This window comes from Camellia sinensis, unplaced genomic scaffold (genome assembly GCF_055761805.1).
Source record: "Camellia sinensis isolate YWXY unplaced genomic scaffold, ASM5576180v1 Unanchor1, whole genome shotgun sequence".
Lineage (NCBI taxonomy): Eukaryota > Viridiplantae > Streptophyta > Magnoliopsida > Ericales > Theaceae > Camellia > Camellia sinensis.
Window position 1 is genome coordinate 3,514,498 of NW_028128987.1, and position 20,784 is coordinate 3,535,281.

General features: G+C 36.8%; 2 protein-coding genes across 5 annotated transcripts in view; both read left to right on the forward strand.

The window, feature by feature from the left end:
• The window catches only part of LOC145814259 (putative methionine--tRNA ligase), a 43,273-nt gene extending 29,600 nt beyond the window's left edge, over positions 1-13,673 (forward strand). Inside the window, exons 10-18 of one of the 3 annotated variants that reach the window (XM_082910878.1) lie at positions 6,432-6,568; positions 6,677-6,742; positions 6,859-6,987; positions 7,092-7,159; positions 7,208-7,235; positions 7,337-7,457; positions 10,924-11,159; positions 11,270-11,371; positions 13,115-13,673. In XM_082910878.1, coding sequence (XP_082767004.1) covers positions 6,432-6,568; positions 6,677-6,742; positions 6,859-6,987; positions 7,092-7,159; positions 7,208-7,235; positions 7,337-7,457; positions 10,924-11,159; positions 11,270-11,371; positions 13,115-13,345 — 1,118 coding nt within the window. In that variant the 3' untranslated portion in view covers positions 13,346-13,673. Of the gene's footprint in view, positions 1-6,431; positions 6,569-6,676; positions 6,743-6,858; positions 6,988-7,091; positions 7,236-7,336; positions 7,458-9,437; positions 9,508-9,662; positions 10,115-10,923; positions 11,160-11,269; positions 11,372-13,114 lie in introns of those variants that run through there. The other 2 variants (XM_082910877.1, XM_082910879.1) reach the window with 2 other exon arrangements.
• A 2,573-nt stretch (positions 13,674-16,246) lies between these two features.
• Positions 16,247-20,784, forward strand: part of LOC114320059 (putative methionine--tRNA ligase) — a 34,151-nt gene continuing 29,613 nt past the window's right edge. The window contains exons 1-2 of one of the 2 annotated variants that reach the window (XM_082910875.1): positions 16,247-16,746; positions 16,819-16,996. In XM_082910875.1, coding sequence (XP_082767001.1) covers positions 16,524-16,746; positions 16,819-16,996 — 401 coding nt within the window. In that variant the 5' untranslated portion in view covers positions 16,247-16,523. The remainder of the gene's footprint in view (positions 16,747-16,818; positions 16,997-20,784) is intronic. The other variant, XM_082910876.1, reaches the window with a different exon arrangement.

Below are 20,784 nucleotides of genomic sequence, written 5' to 3' on the forward strand. Positions count from 1 at the left end.
CTTTACTACTTTGATGAAGTACCTGTTAGTAATAAAAAAGCTCAGAGCTTTAATAGTACTAGTTCAATCTCTGTTCAAGAAAAAATAATGCTATGGCACTATAGGCTAGGACATCCTAGTTTTCTTTATCTGAAACATTTATTTCCAGAATTATTTAAAGGGATTGATTGTTCTTCTTTTCATTGTGAAAGTTGCATTTTTGCAAAATTTCATCGCTCTACTTATTTGCCAAAACCTTACCAGGCTTCCAAACCTTTTTATTTGATTCATAGTGATGTTTGGGGCCCTTCTAAAATCCCTACTCTTTCTGGTAAAAAATGGTTTGTTACATTTATTGATGACCATACCCGCTTATGTTGGATTTATTTGATGAATAAAAAATCTGACGTGAAAAATTTATTCACAAATTTTTACAATATGATTGAAAACCAATTTCAAACCAAAATTGGTATTTTACATTCTGATAATGGAACAGAATATTTCAATGAGCAGTTGGGTGAGTTTTTAGAAAAAAAGGGAATTTTTCATCAATCTACATGTCGGGATACCCCTCAACAAAATGGCATTGCAGAACGAAAAAATAAACATCTACTTGAAGTAGCACGTGCTATAATGTTTTACATGCATGTTCCTAAATATTTATGGGGTGAAGCAATTTTAACAGCCTCGTATTTGATAAACAGGATGCCTACAAAGGTGTTAACATACAAAACACCTTTTGATTGTCTCAAGACTTTTTTTCCTGACACGAGGTTGGTTTCTGATTTACCCGCCAAAGTTTTTGGATGTACTGCCTATGTTCATGTTCCCAGTCAATTTCGTTCAAAACTTGACCCCCGTGCTATAAAGTGTGTTTTTTTGGGTTATTCCTCAAACAAAAAGGGGTATAAGTGTTTCGATCCTCAAACCAAGAAATTTCATGTGAGTATGGATGTATCATTTGTGGAAACAAAATCCTATTTCCCCAACACTTCTCTTCAGGGGGAGACAAGTGGAGTAGAAGACCGTTTTTGGGATATTTCTATCCCGCTCCCCAATGTCATTTATCCTACACAAAAACCACATCTGTCTGATAATGATCACTCAGGAGAACCAAGTTCTATGGTGCCTAGTCAAGAAGATTCTTGTTTAGGGGGAGAAGTACTACAAAATGATCTAAATCCTGAGCTTCAGGTTTATACTAGGAAGCGATTTCATCTGAGGAATAATGACCCGAATGTCCATCCTAATGACCCGAATGTCCACCCGAGTTCTGGCATCGAAATTTTAGGTAATCCTATTCCTTCTATTTCCGACCTTGATGTTCCTATAGCAATTAGGAAAGGTGTCCGAAATTGCATTAAACATCCTATTGCAAATTACCTCTCCTATCAAAGACTGTCTAAAAACCATAGAGCTTTCACATCTAGGATTTCACACTTGTTTGTTCCAAGGAATATACAGGAAGCATTGGATGATCCGAATTGGAAATTAGCAGTCATGGAGGAGATGAATGCTTTAAGGAGAAGTGGTACTTGGGAGATAGTTGATCTACCCAAAGACAAGAAAACAGTTGGGTGTAAATGGGTGTTTACGATAAAATGTAACGCAGACGGAAGCGTTGAGAGATACAAGGCGAGACTGGTGGCTAAAGGCTTCACTCAAACTTATGGGATCGACTATCAGGAGACGTTTGCTCCTGTTGCTAAAATAAATTCCATCAGAGTACTGTTATCTCTTGCAGTAAATTCAGATTGGCCTCTACATCAACTTGACATTAAAAATGCATTTCTCAATGGTGATCTTGAAGAGGAAGTGTTCATGAGCCTACCGCCGGGATTTGAGCGGAGACTTGGAAGCGACAGAGTATGCAGATTGAACAAGTCATTATACGGACTCAAACAATCACCAAGAGCGTGGTTTGAACGCTTTGGGAAGGCAGTTATCAGTTGTGGCTTCTCGCAGAGTCAAGCAGATCACACAATATTTTATAAACATTCAAAAAACAGTAAAATTGCAATTTTGATTGTTTATGTTGATGACATCATTTTAACTGGTAATGATGAAGCAGAGTGTTAAAATTGATGTATTATTGATTGATATCTGATATTCAGTATTGATTGATATTTTGTATTACAAATCAGAGTGGCATTATATAGGAGAGGGTTTGGGTAGTAGGTGAGGAGTAGTGGAGTGTAGTAGGTGAGTGTGAGTAGTGGAGTGTAGTAGGTGAGTGTGAATGGTAAATTCTAACAGCCCCCCGCAAACTCAAGGAGGATAGAAACTAATCAACTTGAGTTTGAAGAGAGGAACAAAATAATAAAATACATAAAAATAAAAAAGGATAGGAGACACTGTATGGTCGTGTCAGACCGTTGGTGAAGACACTGGATGGTGGTGTCATAACGTTGTAGAGGACACTGTATGGGGGTGTCAAACCGATGTAGAAGACAGTTTATGGGGTCATGTCGGACCGTTGTAGAAGACAGTTTATGGGGTCATGTCGGACCGTTGTAGCAGGACAGTTTACGGGGTCATGTCGGACCGATATAGAAGACAGTTTATGGGGTCATGTCGGACCGTTGTAGTAGACACTGTTGTGACAGTTGTTGTGACAGTTTACGGAGTCTTGCTGGACCCTTGTAGAAACTAACCGGAATCAATGTCGGGACAGTTTACAGAGTCTTGTCGGACCCATAAAGGAGCTAACCGGAATCAATGTCGGGACAGTTTACAGAGTCTTGTCGGACCCTTAAAAAGTTGCACCCTCAAAAGGTGTGCCCAATTTTGTCAAAAGGCGTGCCATCAAAAGGCGTGCCCAATTCATCAAAAGGCGTGCCATCAAAAGGCGTGCCCACTTTATCAAAAGGCGTGCCGGAGTCATCATGGCGAGGCACGTGAGTGCCTTGGTTGGCGTGCCCGTTTGTCGGCGTCAAAAGGCGCGCGATGCGCGTGGCTGCCTCGGCTATAAGACAGAGGCTGAGGCTGAGGCAGAGAAAAAACGGCGAGAGATATTCTGAGAGAGGTTTCTGAGAGAGAATCTGTAACACTCTGTTTTCTGAGAGAGATTTCTGAGAGAGACACTGTGTAACACTCTGGTGCCGAGAAAATGGCTTCATCGTCTTCCCGCGGGCTGCTCACCCTCTTTCCTGACCTCAACGAGTCAACGAGAGAGATAACTGGTGCGGTGGCACTGGAAACTCAACCAAGCGCCCCGGAGTTTACTCCGTTGAACTTTCCGATGCGGTCGGTGGAGCAAAAAATGGCGGTGCTGTCAGATGTGGAGGCCAATCAATATACTCTGAAGGCATGTGTGGAAAGCATGACGGCGGTCACAAATTTGTCGAACCGGCTGCAGAGTAGGACAAATGAGGTGCAACATGTAAACTCCCAGCTGGCTCTGCTCCAACGCATGTATAAGGATGCGCGAGCAGAGATAAGCGTGCTAAGGGCAGAAAACAAAGAGCTGAAGCGGAAGGCCACCGTGATGTTCCGATTTGGAGGGCCGCCATATACTGCAGTGGAGGAGCAGGGTGGAGTGATCGTGCCCAGTGGAGTGGGAAACACGGAGGCAACACCGTCAAGGGCCAGCCAGGACGGAGGCAAGAAGAAAAGACCGGCGGAATAGGCGAAGAAGTGATGTCAGTGGGTGGCCGGCTGCAGAAAAGAAAACAAAGCTTTTGGTGGTTTGTTTTGTTTTGTTTTGTTTTTTTTTTTTTTGTTGTTTTTTTTTTTTTTTTTTTAATGGTGATCGGGGTGGATCCCTGAGATGAATAAAAAAGTGGGTTGTTGTGCAAATTTATAAATTGTTTTTTTTGTTTTTTTTTTTTTTTTTTTGTGAAAAGAAGGGAATCGAAAAAAAATAAAATAAAATAAAGAAAGAAATAAATAAATAAGGGGATGGTGATGAAATGAGGAGCATGGGGATGATGAATATATAATGATTAAAAAAAAATAATAATAAAAGTGGGAGTGGGAACAGACTGTTAATGGGTTGTGAAACAGTGGGATGAAAAAGGAAAAAAATATATATATATAATAAGAATAAGAATAAGAAAAAGAATGGGACAAATGGTGAGTAGGGTGATAAAAAAATATATATATATATGTTCATCATAAAGTGCATGTGTGTGTCAGTTGTGTAGTGTGGTTGCTGGAATGCTAGGCTCAGAAGGTGTTGAGTGGGTTCGGTTTGATGGGTGTGGATGCTGAGTGTGTGCATAAAAATAATAAAAGGAATGTGAAAGAGGTTTGGGTGGAAGAGATGAGAATGATTTCAAAAAGAAGATTAAAAAAAAATAATAATAATAATAATAATAATAAATAAAGAAATAAAAGAAAAAAGAAAAGAAGATTGGTATCTAGGTAGAAAAAGTGGAGCATCTCTGTGCCTCTTTGAAACTAGAGGCTGGGTTTGATCAAAACCGTGGGTCAAATTACCACCCACGTGAGTCCACTGCCCAAGTAGGAAAAGCAGATGTGAGAGAAGCAAAAGGCCTGTAAGAGTTAACATCGGGGGTGTGCTGCGAGAGAACGCTACTCAATAAACCAGCCAGAACACGTTCAGGGGAACCAGAGGAGGACTGCATTTCTTCAGTCGGATGAGAATTTTTATTTATATTTTTTAGTTCACACCATCTGCAGCACTTTTATTCATCCACTGGAATTGGCAGCAACAAGCATGCCTGAGTTCTGCTTCCAGCACACACTGGAAACAAACTGTCAGTCAAAGAGAGGGAACAATATCAGCGACTTGTAGGGAAATTGATTTACTTGTCTCATACGCGGCCTGATATTGCCTTTGCAGTCAGCATGGTAAGTCAGTTCATGCACTCACCAGGGGCAGAGCACTTTGAGGCCGTTTATAAGATCTTAAGATATTTGAAAGGAACTCCAGGGAGAGGCTTACTGTTCAAGAAACATGGGCATCTTCAAGTTGAAGTATACACAGATGCAGACTGGGCAGGAAGTGTTACAGACAGGAGATCAACATCCGGATACTGCTCCTTTGTAGGTGGGAACCTAGTTACATGGCGGAGTAAAAAACAGAATGTGGTAGCTAGAAGTAGTGCAGAAGCAGAGTTCAGAGCTGTTGCCCATGGAATCTGTGAAGTAATGTGGATTAAAAGAATTCTTGAAGAATTAAAGCTTTCTCACCCGACACCTATGAAGGTCTATTGTGACAACAAAGCAGCTATATCTATAGCTCATAATCCAGTTCTACATGATCGCACAAAACATATAGAAGTGGATAAACATTTCATCAAGGAGAAAATCAATGCTGGCATAATCTGTATGACCTACCTTCCAACAGGTGAACAATTAGCTGATGTGCTAACGAAGGGACTACACAAGAAGCAATTTGATAAGCTGACTAGCAAGCTGGCTATGGAAGATATCTTCAAACCAGCTTGAGGGGGAGTGCTGGAAATTTGTGTTAATGTATATAATATGATAGTGGTGTTGGTGAAGGATAGTGGCATGTATAGAATATGATAGTGGTGTTGGTGGTAGATAGTGGCATGTATATAATATGATAGTGGTAGATAGTGGTAATATATAATATGTAAGTGGCATATAATGGGTTATAATGATGTTTGTAATATCTCCTATATAAGGAGTGTCATTTGGTCTTGTAAGATAAGAAGTTTTGAATATAACAAAAAATATATTCCTTCTTCCTCATATTTTCGGAGTTCTTCTTCCTCATATTTTCTAAGTGGTGGATATTTCAATGGTTATTTAGAAAAAAGATAAGAAAAGGGTACGAGAGGGTACATGGTAGATATGGTTCCAGCGGCTGAAATGAGGCCGGAGAAGAAATCTTAGATTTCACAGTAGCATTTGATCTTATAGTAACCGACATCTTGTTTAAAGAGAGAGAACACTTGATAACTTTTGAAAGTGGGTTAAATGAGAGTCAAATATATTATTTTCTTGTAAGAAAAACATATCGCTTAATATGTAAAGATTGCAAGGTTATCCTCGGATAGAGTTTAACATCACAACATAGGCTAGCAATACTAGATATATATAGAGGGTAGAAGTTAAAAAAAAAAGAAAAAAATCTCACGTATGTATCGATGGGTCTCATAGTTGTGCATCCTAAATTTATTTTCACATGTACATAGTAAATAAAAATATATTAAACATATATTGTTTGCCATATCCTCACCATTTGTATATCCTAATTTTGAGAATCTTTGTGCCCTGTGTTTGTACCTATGTCCGCGCTTCTTAGGCTATCCCTAATTTTTTGTGCTTCTTTTTCGTTTTTTTCCTGAAAAACTTATTTATATATCATCTGGTGTTTTAGAGGGATATTTTGTTGATTGACTGTTGGATTATAGACATTTTTAGTTTGTTGATTGACTGATGGATTATAGACATTTTTAGTTTGTTCTTCTAATTGCATTGTCTGACTTTACTTTAGTCACAATGCAAATTGACAGCTTTGGAAGATAGTAGAGGTGTAGGATATCATTCCATCATTCCTGATGCTCCAGGAGCAGAATTACATCAATTAACAAAGACATTTGGAGAGAAAATTGGTGATTATGTACAGCAATATTTAGAAGCCATGGAGAAGGTAATTGATGCCCTACTTGCCAATATTGTGTTATTGCATCAATTGACTTGGAAAAATACTCCCCATTTGCATGCATGAGTATATTGTTCCTGTTTGTAATTGGCATAGGTTAAACTAAAGCAAGGATTGAAGACTGCAATGAGTATTTCGGGTGAGGGAAATGCATATCTGCAAGTAAGCCTGCCACATTTTCTACAGTTTGTTTAGGATGCTTGTTTAGTCAGACATTTTGTTAAATTTTTATCTTTTACCCCTTTCAAGAAAATCAATATTTGCAATATGCTATACAGGAGAGCCAATTCTGGAAACTTTACAAGGAGGACCAACCTTCCTGTTCAGTAGTTATGAAGACTTCAGCGGGGCTAGTATATCTCCTTTCATGTCTATTAGAACCTTTTATGCCATCTTTTTCCCTTGAGGTAATTTTACTGTCTGCGGCTCCACATGGCATCTCTGGGGTTTATGAGATTTATTATGTTCATCATGCCTAAAATATATGCTTTTGCCTCGAATGTCACATCAGGTACTTAAGCAGCTCAATTTGCCTGCTGAAATGCAAGTTTTGCTTTCTGATGAAAAAGGAGATATTGAAAGGGCAAAGAGACCCTGGGAGTTTCTACCTGCTGGTCACAAAATTGGAATACCAGAGCCATTGTTTAAGGAACTGGTATATATGTTATTATTTTGCATCATAAGTTGTCTATTAGCTTTTGTTTTATGCATTTGTTGTATAGCCTACTTATTTTGTGGGGGATTCGGAGTGTGCAGAAAGATGAAGAAGTAGAGTTCTTTAGGCAGAAGTTTGCTGGAAGTCAAGCTGATAGGATTCTGAAGGCAGAAGCTGAAGCCAAGGACCTTGCTGAGCAATTAAAGAAAACGAAAGTTTCAGGTTACATTCTTTCTACTCTTTTCTGTTTCAATGAATAGTCAGTTCTTGTGAATGCCAAATCCAACAGCTTTTTCTTCTTGAAGTTTATGCATTCCATACGTTTAATGTAGTTTTGGAAACTTCTGTCTTTCTTTTGATTTATAGGCATTTGTTGCATTGAGAATTTGGTTTTCAACTTTCCATTTTTTCTTGATGACATGAAATAAATTTATGTTGCCTTTACTCGGTCACACTCTTGTTCCCTGACATTAATTAATTTGATCTGACTTGTTTTTATTTTTTCAATTTTAAGAATCCTTTCTTATTTCTGTTGTTGCATTTCTTTTTTTAAGCAGAAAATTTTCATGAGTTCTCTCTAACTTAATTATGACTGAGGTACGGATTGGTTGAATGATGCAATCAAGATTAAGGAATTATTTTGGGTGTAGAGGGTGGTCCAGTGGGCCCCAAGTAAGAAGGGCCATTAATGGCTTGATTTCTTTACCTGTAGGAAGTGTTTTTTTTTATTGTACTTTATTTAAGTTTCGGGAAATGTTTTGGTTCTTAGTTGAATTTAGGCTTGAATTTTATCTGGTTTTTAGTATGTTACGTATATCTAGCATTTTCTTTTTTTGGTTGTATAAAGGATGTGTCCCTCAGCACATTCTCTAATACAATTTATTTTTTTGTTGCTGATCACAAAATAGCGCCCCCCCCCCCAACTGGTGTGACCTCCCCCTATATAAAGCCTCGACAAAAAACATTCACACTTGTGTAAGTTAAGTGTTAATCACTAAATAAGCTAAATAATGCCTCACCAAGCCTCTTTCCGTTTTTATGCCAAGAATGTTTTCCTCACATACCCACAATGCCCATGCCCAAAAGAACAACTCTTAGAACTCCTCCATAACAACTGATCCTGTGTCGTCCGAGGCTTCTAGCCTAGGCAGTTTTGCCTGTTCTTGAGGGTCCTTCAAGATAGAGGGAGATTGGGCGGATGGGCCTCTGCTCTGGTTCCTGTTATCAGAGGAGGAGGAGAGTTCTTCGTCAGTATATAAATTATTGATATTGTTTTTGTGTATCCCTAATCTAAGGAAGTCGTCTTCCCTCCAAACGGAGAGACAGCAATTTTGACATAACTCGTACTGAACAAAATTTCGACTTACAAACAAAATATTATTTTCTGCCCATTTTTTTACTTCTTCATTTAAGAAAGGAAATGAATTAAAGGGGCTAGTATATGGAGGCCTCTCTCTTTTGTAATGATCCCTCGACTTGCTGTTGGCGAGTGGAGTTTTTCTATATTTGGGTGGTAAATCCTCCCATTGGTTCCAGTGAGATCGAAAAATCTCGGGTTGAAGGTTTGGATCTTCTTCGTGCATTGAACCATGGTATGAAGGTGAGGGTTTCCATCTTCATGGAGCTCCCTTGCGACAAGTATGTAGTATGGCTGACAGGCTAGTTGGAGGAGAGATTGGAGGAGTTCTAAGAGTTGTTCTTTTGGGCATGGGCATTGTGGGTAGGTGAGGAAAACATTCTTGGCATAAAAACGGAAAGAGGCTTGGCGAGGCATTATTTAGCTTATTTAGTGTTTAACACTTAACTTACACAGGTGTGAATGTTGTTTGTCGAGGCTTATATAGGGGGAGGTCACACTAGCTTGGGGGGGCGCTATATATAATATTACTAGCGCCCCCCTGTTGAAATTGTACCCGTTAGGCAATTTCATCCATTGATGGACGTACGGATGGTGACGTGTAAGGCGGAGATTAAATCCGTACTCACACCAAATAGTAATCACTATTTGGTGTGAGTAGCCGGGGCTTGGTGTGAGTAGACGTGGCCATCTCCTGTCCACTCACGTGTCACGATCGTGGTGGTTTTGCTTGGATATAAAGCAAAGGTGCACAGAATTCGGTGTGAATGAACAGTAATGGGCGAAAATTCAAATTTTAAATTCCGAATCTCCATATTTATAGCTGTCTATATATCTGGGTGTAGCCTCAGATATTTGTCGGTGGAGAGAGATTAGAGAGATATGCTTTTGCAGTTGGAGAGTTATTACACTGAGGTGATTTTCTGGTACCTTGTTTCGTCCCTCCTTTTCTTTCTGCCATTTTTGTCGATTTATTTGGTATACAATGTTGTACTCCTTAGAAGAGTATCCTGAGAATTACAGGCAGTTCACTCAAATGTGTGTAGATCGCTTTTTGACGTGGCAACTAGGACTGTGGGAAGAGAGCCGGCGGAGAGCTTTGGTGAAGTTTGTTCCGGTGTACGAAGAGCAGAGGGCAAAAATATCAAAGCTAAGGTGTCTGAACAGAAGGGTTAGCAGAGGTAACAGATCCTGTAGAAGTGTTCGTATAAAAGATTTGGAGTTATTTATAAAAAATGGAAGGAATAGGAAGTAGCTATTACCGGACCCCCCTTGCGTACCGGAGGTCAAGGACACTGGCGGCCAGTGGATATAGGCGTAGTTACCGTAGTCGTGCACCTTTTAAGACCCAGTATGTTCGCAGACGGTACGTTCAGAATATTCTCCGATTTATTAAGAAGACTAAGAGGGGAGTGTAAGAATATGAAGTCTTACACTGGTGTAAGTTGCTCTCTCCCTATATATGTGTATTGTGTAGTCCTTGGACATTTCTTACACATGAATATATTTCTTCTTGCTGGTTCCTTACTGGTATTCTCTATTTAAGAGTGAACTGATTCATTTGGTTTTAGAGATAATGTGGTTTTTTACTTGTTGAATGATTAATTTATTCATATTTTGTTGGTTTATGATTAGTATGTGTTCTTTTCTTCGTGTTATTTGACGCTTGTAGATACTCTTTAGTATGAGACGATGCCTGATTTTTCTAGCTAGTTTTTGCCTGTTAGCTTGGGCCCTGTAAAGAAGAAAAGTACAAAATTTTGACTTTGTTGCTTTTGCCATGCATGTGTATCTTTTTTTCTATTAAAAAGACTACTTATTTTTGTCTTCTCTAAACTTTTTTCAACTTTGAGTCAAATTTTACTTTTTAGGTCCATTTCAACCACACAATTATAAAAAAAACTTTTAAAAATTGATGTCAATTTGAAAAAGTTCACTAAAGACGAAAATAAGCAAAATTTTATCAAATAAGCTTACAAAAATTGGATTGTTTTGTCTTATCTAAACTTGTTTTTTAAAAGGTTCCAATTTTTAAAATTTTTAAGCAAAATTTTCTCAAATAAGCTTACAAAAATTGGATTGTTTTGTCTTATCTTAACTTGTTTTTTAAAAGGATCCAATTTTTAAATTTTTTCCGATCGTCTAGTTGAGATGAATCTAAAAAGTAAAGCCATTTGAATCAATTTAAATAAAAGTTAACAAAAAACGAAAATAAGTTAAAACTAAAAAAACCCAACTCCCAAAAAGAACATGCATGCTGGTGTGAATTGTCGAACATAATAATGTGGTCCAGATTGTTGCTTACTACAAGCGTGTTGTCGTTTTTGACAGACGGAAGGGGTAAGAAACAACAGCCAACAAAATCTGTCGCCGATGCCAAATTTAAGGGCAGTGTTGAAGCAGAAGTTTCGATAAGCAGACTTGATATCCGTGTTGGTCTTATTACAAAAGCTCAGAAACATCCTGATGCTGACTCTTTATATGTGGAAGAGATTGATGTGGGTGAAGGACAACCTAGAACTGTTGTCAGCGGACTAGTCAATTATATTCCACTTGAAGACATGCAGGTTTTCTGTTCTCTGCTTTTCCAGTTTTTTAATTTACTAAATTTCTTTTTTCTACTTAATTATGGCTTGTTGTTTTGCTAGTTTGTTCATGATGATGCTCTTTTTGTCAGAATCGGAAGGTCTGTGTTTTTTGCAACATAAAGCCAACAACCATGCGGGGTGTAAAATCACAAGCAATGGTTCTTGCTGCATCTGACAGTGATCACACCAAAGTAAGTAATCCAGTTATACTTTGTCTTGCCTAGCCACCAAATGGAGCAGGAACAAGAAGAGAGAAAAAGAAATGGGGGGAAAAAAAAAAAGATGAAAAGAAAGGAAATGTCCTATAATAACTTTTGACAGGATGCTGTCGGGTTTGGGACGGGGTGATCCTTCCTCAACCCCTCCCCAGGGGTGGGGTGAATTCACTGGCACGCCAAAAGATTTTGAAATAATTAAAATAATGTGTTGGACACTATCCACATGTAAAAAATCAAGGGGCTATTAGAAACTTTAGAAGTTTGAACTAAAAAACATGCAACATGCCTACGCTCTTCACTCTTCTCATCTTGGATTATGGTAAATACGGGTAAACTGAACCTTTACTTAAAGCAAGGTTATCAATGCTTCCACACATTGAAAGCGGACCACCATTTACAACTTGTTATATGAGTATTGAACGCTAACAACTTTGGTTAGAAATTCGTTATCTGATGTAAATATTTTTGTGACTTAAAAATATAATGGAGTCAGAGTGGGACATGGGACCTTTTTACTTCACCCAGCTCTCGACGTGTTTCGGGTGCTTGTTTAGTTCCAAAGTTGCTAAAACGTGTAAGTTTAAAAATTTCAGGACAGGACACAACAGAAACATGACTACAAGTAAATTGATTTTATGTAATTTCCCTTATTTTCCTTATAAATTGTAATCTAGTTCAATATATATACTTGGTCTCACCTTGCAAGAGGTAAGCCAATTTTACCTATTTATTTTTACACTTCATCTAGGCCCTTAAATAGTCTTTGTTTTGAAAATCCAGCAACCTGATACTTTTCACATTTTCCACCTAAAAATCTTAAAAGCCTTCTTGTACCTTATCGAACTCTAAACCTAGCAATTTTTGGCCTTCGGTGAATTCCTTTTTTAGGGGGATTCTACTGTTTTTGTTGGCTGGAGATTGGTTGTTGGGGTGTGACATGTAGAAGTTTGTTGACGTGGTCTTTGTTTGGGTTTTATATTTTCTATCTTATTTGTAGGGGATGCCTTAACCTTTTTTCTTTTTGATTCATCAATAAAACTCTTTATTGTTGATCACAAAAAAAAAAAAAAAAAAAACCTAGCAATTTTTCACGGCCAAACCCACCATAATTCTAATTGCAGCCTTACACCAAGATTTTTAGAAATTTTCTTTTTATATTTATCAACAACAAAGTTTATTAATAATAGTCAAAGTGAGTACAAATAGAGTGACAACAAGATATTCTCCTAAAGAAGAAAGTGAAAAGGTATCCTCATAGAAAGTGTTTGTGCTAATCCTGAATGATCAGTAAGAAAAGAGAGTAAGAAAGAAATTAATGCACTCCAAACATTGATATAAATCCATTTTCATAATCTTCTGCTTTTCAGTCCCATGTCTTCTACAACGGAAAACTATTGGTGTTTATGAGTATGGTTGAACAAGTCTTCATGTTACAATATATATGTATATATTTGGGTTTTGTTTTTAATGTTACATTCAAAATGATTTTCAATAATTGTTTGAATTTTAGAATATATTTGGGTGAATATTTTGACTTCCTGTTACTAAACTGATGTTTGGGGCTGTCAAGGTCATATTCTTGTATGATCATTAGGAGGGTTCAGAGATATTTTATGATGGTACATAAGATTATTGGGTAATTGATCATGAATGGATGTTTTAGTTAAGAGACAGTTAGGAAATGTAAATCTTGATTTGATGGTGGTGCAATTTCAGGTTGAATTGGTTGAGCCACCCCAATCTGCTCCTGTTGGAGAGAGAGTAACATTTCCCGGGTTCAAAGGTGATCCTGATGATATTTTAAATCCAAAAAAGAAAGTCTGGGAAACAGTTCAAGTGGATCTGCACACTGACAAGGAGCTGGTTGCTTGCTACAAAGACGTTCCGTTCACCACATCCGTAGGCGTGTGCAAGGTTTCATCCATATGTGGTGGCTCAATAAGGTAGGCAGATCTCCACACAAATTTTGGGTGAAACACAGAAAAAAAATAACAAAATATTTTGCAAGAAAAATCAAAATTCTCTCCTTGTTTTATTTGATCTCCACAATGTCATTTTGTTTTCTATTTATCTCTGTAGTGGCTTTTTTTTTTTTTTTTTCTTTCTCAAAATGGATTATGTAAAATACTAATTACAAGCACTTTGCGGTTGCCTAAAGCTGAGTGGAGCTTTATGTACGTTTTCAAAGTGTTGCTAGATGGGATAAATTCATGGTATGCCTAGACGTGACAAATTCATGGTATGCCTTAGCTGAAAAATAGAATATACTTTACAATTTTTTTTGTGTGACTTTGCATGTTTTTATCGATTAAGATTTCTTGTTATTGAAATTTGAAAGTAGATTATACGGGTTCATAGTATTTTACTGTTTTAATTACATCAAAACTGCTGTGCGATTGACGGTTAATTTAGCTTATTGAGGTTAAGATTTGTTTATTGGATAAAATTAGAGGAAAATACATTACAAAATTTGTTTTCAGAAAGTCCATATAGAATGATTTAACCATTTCATTTTTACAAAGATATAGAAAAATATGATAAAAATATCCTAATACTCAAAAAATAATATTGAATAATAATATAAAGTTAAAATTATTTTTTTGAAATCATTTATAATTAAATAATACTAATATAAAATTTAAGGGACAATTTAAATTTTCGGGTTGTTACAATCTTCCCTCCTTTTAAAAATTTCGTCCTCGAAATTTGTCATATGTGAAAGCTATCCACTGCGCACTCTGATAAATATATATATTTGATGATTAATCTGATATAAAATATTACCTCAAAAAACTTTACAAAAAATAACTCACTGTTTATTTGTCAAAAACTATTTTAGGGCCAAAATAAAAAACAATGGGTGACTTTCAAAACTTTTCATTGGTTTTGTTTCCGAAAATAAAAATGAATGAATAAATAAAATGAGAACACAATTAAAAAAGCGATTGGAAATGAAATGACAGAATCATATGCAAGAGTTGAAGGAATTTGAGATGAACTGCTATTTTTTTATACGTGAACTTTTCATTAATGGGAAATAGTTTTAAAATCAATATCTTTATAAATTTTGAAAGATTATAAATTTGAACCCACTTCTAAAAAGTCAAAATGATTATTATTATTATTTTTTTGTAATTGTTTTTTTATTCAAAGTATTCATTGTATGCATGAAAGATATATACAATTATATATAAAGTGACAAATAACTCATCTTAATTACAAAATTTGATGAAATACCATAATTATATATACTACGATTGTTGCTACACAAATATTTAATTTAAATATAACCTGTAATCTAGATCAATGTTTCTCCCATCCTATTTGTTCATGTGTCTTATGTTCCGATGCTTTGATAAAAATAAGTTTAAAAACCTAGGCTCTGATACCATTTGTCACAGCCCGCTTCTCGTACCCAAAGGTTAAGCATCGTGATGGCCAGTAACTGAAGTTACCTTTGGCCAATCCTTAAACAAATTACTAAATGCGAGTGGAAAAATATTTAAGTGAGGGTACCAAAATAATCATTGGAGCTTCTATTTTTATAACAAAATTTGTGGACCAGAAATGCCGATATTTACATATGAAAATTAGAATTATAAATATTATAAAAGTGTTATGTGTGTCTATTTCGCAACCCCGCGTCTAAGACTCTCCAAAAGCTATTTCTGAATTGCATTGCTTCTTGAAAATTGGTAAACAACTATAAACACATGGTAGAGTGAGAAATATTATGCCAAGAGTATAAGGGACACAAAATAACCATGGATAGTTATTTAAGCTAAAACATTAACATAACTTAATTTGAATAAACAAATTATTTAAATGGCAGAAACTGAAATACAGAAATTATGTAAATAAATAACCACAACCACAATACAGAACAGAACAAAGGTTGCTGGAGTGACAATCAGAATAGAGGTCAATGGATTCATGACAATACAGAAGTACGGACTCAAGAGGTGGCTCGAATGGATTCTAGAGGTGGCTCTCACAATAGTGTAACACTTAGCTCCGCACAGAATAGAGGTCCATGAATCCATGACAAACAGAGGCCACAAAGTGACCAATCAGAAACCAATGGTTTATTTAAGTCTCCCAAGGCATGGGACTCCCGTGGTAGTACTTACAGAAAATAATTAGTTACAAAATCATTGCCAAATAATTTTTAAAAGTTAAACAAACATATCCATGAGTTTCAATTTAAGCAAACAGGGTTTAGAAAATAATCAACATAATCGAAATATTATAAAACACAAATATGGATAGGACAACCGAGTCGAAAACATACACCAATCAAACATGGATGGGATGAGTGAGTTGAAAGTGGTTGGATCCGAGGTATCACAAAATGAAACAGAGGTATCAAACATGAATGAGATGAGTGAGTTGAAAGTAGTTGGATCTGAGGTATCACATTTTTCAAAGGATGTGTGATCTGTTGTTGAGCTGAAATGATCTACAATGGAGGTCTTGAGTTTCAAAGGTAACACAAGACGAAACAGAGGTACATCATCGGATTCATTCCTCCTTCATCGTTGACTAGTGAGAGAGAGACGAAGAGAATTATAGTAGAGAAGTTAACGGGGTCATTTTTGACTAGAAATCTTATTAACCATTGATACTAATCTCTCCGGATTGAAATATCTATATTTTAGGAGATGTCAAACCTAGCGTAAATTTATTATCAATTCACTCTTATTAATTAGCAAATTGCTATCTTTGCTTCTTTTTTTTTTTTTTTTTGTCCACATATTTTTATAAAAAAATTAAAAAATAAATTAAAATAAAATTTCCAAACCAACCACCCAACATTGAGGATAATTATATGAGGATAAATATAGATTTTTTAAAAAATTTCCAAACCAACCACCCAACATTGAGGATAATTATATGAGGATAAATATAGATTTTTTAAAAAATTTCCAAACCAACCACCCAACATTGAGGATAATTACATTGAGGATAATTATATGAGGATAAATATAGATTTTTTAAAAAAATTTCCAAACCAACCACCCAACATTGAGGATAATTATATGAGGATAAATATAGATTTTTTTTAAAATTTCCAAACCAACCACCCAACATTGAGGATAATTATAGATTTTTTTAATAAATAAGAATGGCTTTCTTCACGAAGAAGCAAAAAGGCAGTAGCAAAAGCAGCAAATTCAAATTGTGTTGTGATCGTGAAGCAAGCAAACACAAACAACAATCCCATAGAATTGTCGATATGGGCGATGGAAAATCGACAAAACTTCCGATTCCGGGAAAGCGAAACATTCTCATCACTAGCGCCTTGCCTTATGTCAACAACGTCCCTCATCTCGGCAACATCATCGGCTGTAAATAAATTCTCTTTCTATGCATATATAAATGGCATTTGTTTTTGTTCGTGTGTAATTTGATTTGATTAGATTACACTCTGTTTGTTTGTACCTATTTGAAAGGTGTTTTGAGTGCTGATGTGTTCGCACGGTACTGCCGACTTCGAAGTTACAACGTTGTATACATATGTGGAACTGATGAGTATGGGACTGCCACCGAAACCAAGGCCATGGAAGAGAATTGTACTCCTCAACAGATTTGTGACAAGTAAGAATTAGACTCTGGCCTGTTTGTTTGTTTGTTTTAGTCGAAGGCCATGGGATTGGAATAATAATTTTAGTATAGCCACTCAAATTTAAGCAATTTTTTAGTATACCCACTCATTTATGTAAAAATATTGAATTAGTCATTTGTCAACCATTTCAAACATATTTAATCTATCTATTTAATAAATACTTTATAATTTCTAGATTAACGAAATACAAACAAAAAAATAATAATAAATACCAAGGATTCAAAAATAGTGAGTTAGAGTTAAGATTATATATAATTAAGATATTCTAACTTAGATTATAGGGATGAAAATGTTAATTAATTGAGATTAATAATTTATTATATTTATTAATATTATTATATTATTAAATTGTATATATATTATAAATATTACATATGTTGAAATGATCTGTTTCGATTTAGTTTGGTACCTAATGTGTTTAGATTAATACTGAATCGAAAATTAAAAAAATATGCAAACTAATTCGTATTAAAAAACATACTAAATACGGCTGATTCGATCCAATTTAATCGATTTGATTAATTTTTTTTAAAATTTTTCTAGCATGTCTAAACTGAATAATTAAAGTGTGCCGTTTTCCAACTTCAAAGAAAGGAATCTATGTGGATTGGTGGTCGGTATCCATGTGGATTTGTGGCCGGTGTGGGGGTGGAGTAGGGATAGGGTTGTGGTGACAAATCTCAAAAAACAAAAAGGAATGAGAAAAGTTTGAAAAGGATGAGAATTGCAAAGTGGTGGGAATCTTCCACATTAAAGTAAGGGTACAGGTGAGAAATTATTCAGGAGTAATATTATATTCTATTTATAGATTAAAAATCTAACATAAAATTGATGAATCCCATAATTTAAATTAATAATATTCATTTAGAGCAACATATATGTACGGGGGCGAAATATCCTCTGCTTTCCGTACTCCTTGTACTCCAAGCTTCTCTTGACGGCGTCTACCTGGTAACACAAAAAAGGTGAGCTGCCCGGCGGCGGTGTGCCGGATAGACCCTTCGACGATCAAGTCAGTCCACTTGAGAAAGGAGAAGACAGATAGAGAGAGAGTATTTTCTTTTGGGGGAGAAGTTGCATACCTCTAACGTTCGTCCTCCTCCCTATTTCAAGGCTGGCCATGCAGCCTCAAGATTGTGTGTGCACTACCTCTGCTGTCCTTCCCAAGACAGGTGGCAGTGCTCGCCTCTCACCACCTTACGCGTGTACAGGCTTAGTCCTCCTACCAGTATACGCAGAACTGTCTAACGGTATTGAGGCATGCGTGGAGCAAATGTCCTCTCCCTCGTGCCATTGGCTCAGGTGGCACACCTGATCGCAGTACCATGACCGGCCTATCTCCCGCGAAGAACTATCATTACAGGCACTCAACCGCGCTATGCCCTACCGGACTGCCCCTTGGCAAAGGGGTAGAGGGGTGATGCTCATGGGCCGGGCTGGTATTGACCGGTCTATCGTGGCACACCGGTTGCGAGGCATGCCGGCCTCCGTCCATTCTACCCTCATCCGAGGTTATCTGGAATCTGTCCATCTCGGCTAACCGGTCAGAGACGTGCCATCCCTCACTTGCCCATAGTTTAGCCCGAGCTACCCGTAGCCCGGTCTCGCCACTTGGCTGTGTGCCCTGCCGAAGGTTTGCTAGTCGCAGCTCGGCCAGGCTTAGTTCACGCCCGGTCAGCCGATCTTTTTGACCGAGCAAAACAGACCCACCGGCCCTCTCGATAGAGGAAATAGCACGGCGCCATGAGGTCTGTCACGACCCGCCCTATCTTAGCTCGGCCGTACTAACGGCGCAAATCTCCCCTCTCAATATATTAAATAATTTCTCCCCTTAGGGTGGAGCGGATGTGGTGTGGAGTTAGAATAATATTAGGAATTATGAAAAAAATATCATGAAATACTTTATGAAGATTTCTCATCCTTTGATTAGTGTGTGATGTTTTCTTGTATGTGTGATTTAACGGTGGAGAATCTTTCATGATCATTTTCATAATATTTTTTTCATAATACCTAACATTATTGGTGAAGTTATACGCCGTACCATATGTTAAACAATGGAAGCAGTGGGTTGGTTCAGTTGGGTAGCAAGTTGCAAAATTTTTAAACCACTGTGAATTTAAACACCCAAACCGTACAATCTAATACCACGGTTTTGGGAGGGGTGGGTCTGGGACAATATGGTGGGTATTTTGCACACCATCAATAAGAAACGTAAAATTATAACATCTCCAAAAACAGTGCAAACATGCTGCTGTTGCAATTCAACTTCCTTTATGTTAGATTAATATTTAAATTTCCAAATTATTCCCACGCGAGGCTCTTAAATTGTGTTTGGTTACGCTTTGTCTGGTTGGAGAATTTAGAGAGGGATTTAGGAAGAGAAAGGAAAAATGTGTGCGAAACTAGGTGAAATATATGTATGTTTTATTCACATTTAACTTACCTTTTTAATTTCCTTTTTCAAATCCCTACTCAAATCCTCAACCAAACACAACAAAAAGATTTGATGAGAAAACTAAAAAAGAAAAAGGAGAGAAAGAAAATGATAAATAATTGATAAGATTTGAGTTCCAAACCGTATTTGCTTGAGTTGGAAAATAGAGGAAAAAAGAGCCTAAAGTGAACCGACAACACAAAAAGTGTGATTGTAATTCCTTCTCTCTTTTTTTCCTCATATGTTTTTCATATAACCAAATAAAAAGTAAGATTGCATTTCATTCTTTCTTTTCTCTTATCAAATCCTTCAACTAAATACTACCTTAATTACTCAATTTTTAAGATGGTTTCTTTACACTTCACATACATGACGAGGGCTCCCTGACATATACATACATACATATTCCCATGACAATATGACAACCAATTCTATGGTCGTAGAAAGTCTGTGGGTTCAAGTGTTCACACTGTAAAACCCAAGAAAAAATGCATAACCCATACTAAAACCTCAGTTAGGGAATTAAAAAAGAGGCAAAGGGGTGGGAACCCAATTTCTGGTCATAAAGTATTGTGTGTTCACACTATGTAAAAATTAAGAAAAAGGCATAGCCCATACTAAAGGAAATTAAAAAGAGGCACAGCCCATGCACATAGAATTTGATCAAAACCCAATCCTATCCTATACAACAAACAAAAAGCCTTATCCTTATGACATATACAATAAACAAAAGCCTTATCCTTATGACATATATTATTAAATTTGATCAAAAAGGTGCCGTGTGTTTCTGTGCTACCCAAAATATAAAACCCATGGAAACTGCATAGACAATACCCAAAACTCATAATGGAGAGAGGGATTAGGCTTGTACACAGATTTCTGAACATAATGAAATAACAAAATAAAAGGTTCGGTTAGTAAGGTGCCGTTTGGTAATACTTACGTTTTCAGTTTTCTATTTATATTTACAAAATTTTTAAAAATTCAAAAAAAACTTGTTTGGTAAAATTTTTGATTTATAAATCAGTGGTCTCAGTTTATAAATTTGGCCAAAAAATGAAAACAAAAAAAATGTGTTTCTATTTTGAGTTTTCAGTTTTTTTTTTTTTTGTACCACCCAACACTAGCCACCACCCGCCACCATTTTACGCCACCGTCTTCCGCCACCACCACCCACCACTCACCACCCACCACCCGCTACCACCAGCCACCAGCCACTCACCAGCCACCACTCACCTGCCACCTACTCGCCACCACCACCCACCCCTTGCCACTACCACCACCACCAACCACCACCCACTTGCCATCCACTCGCTACCACCCACC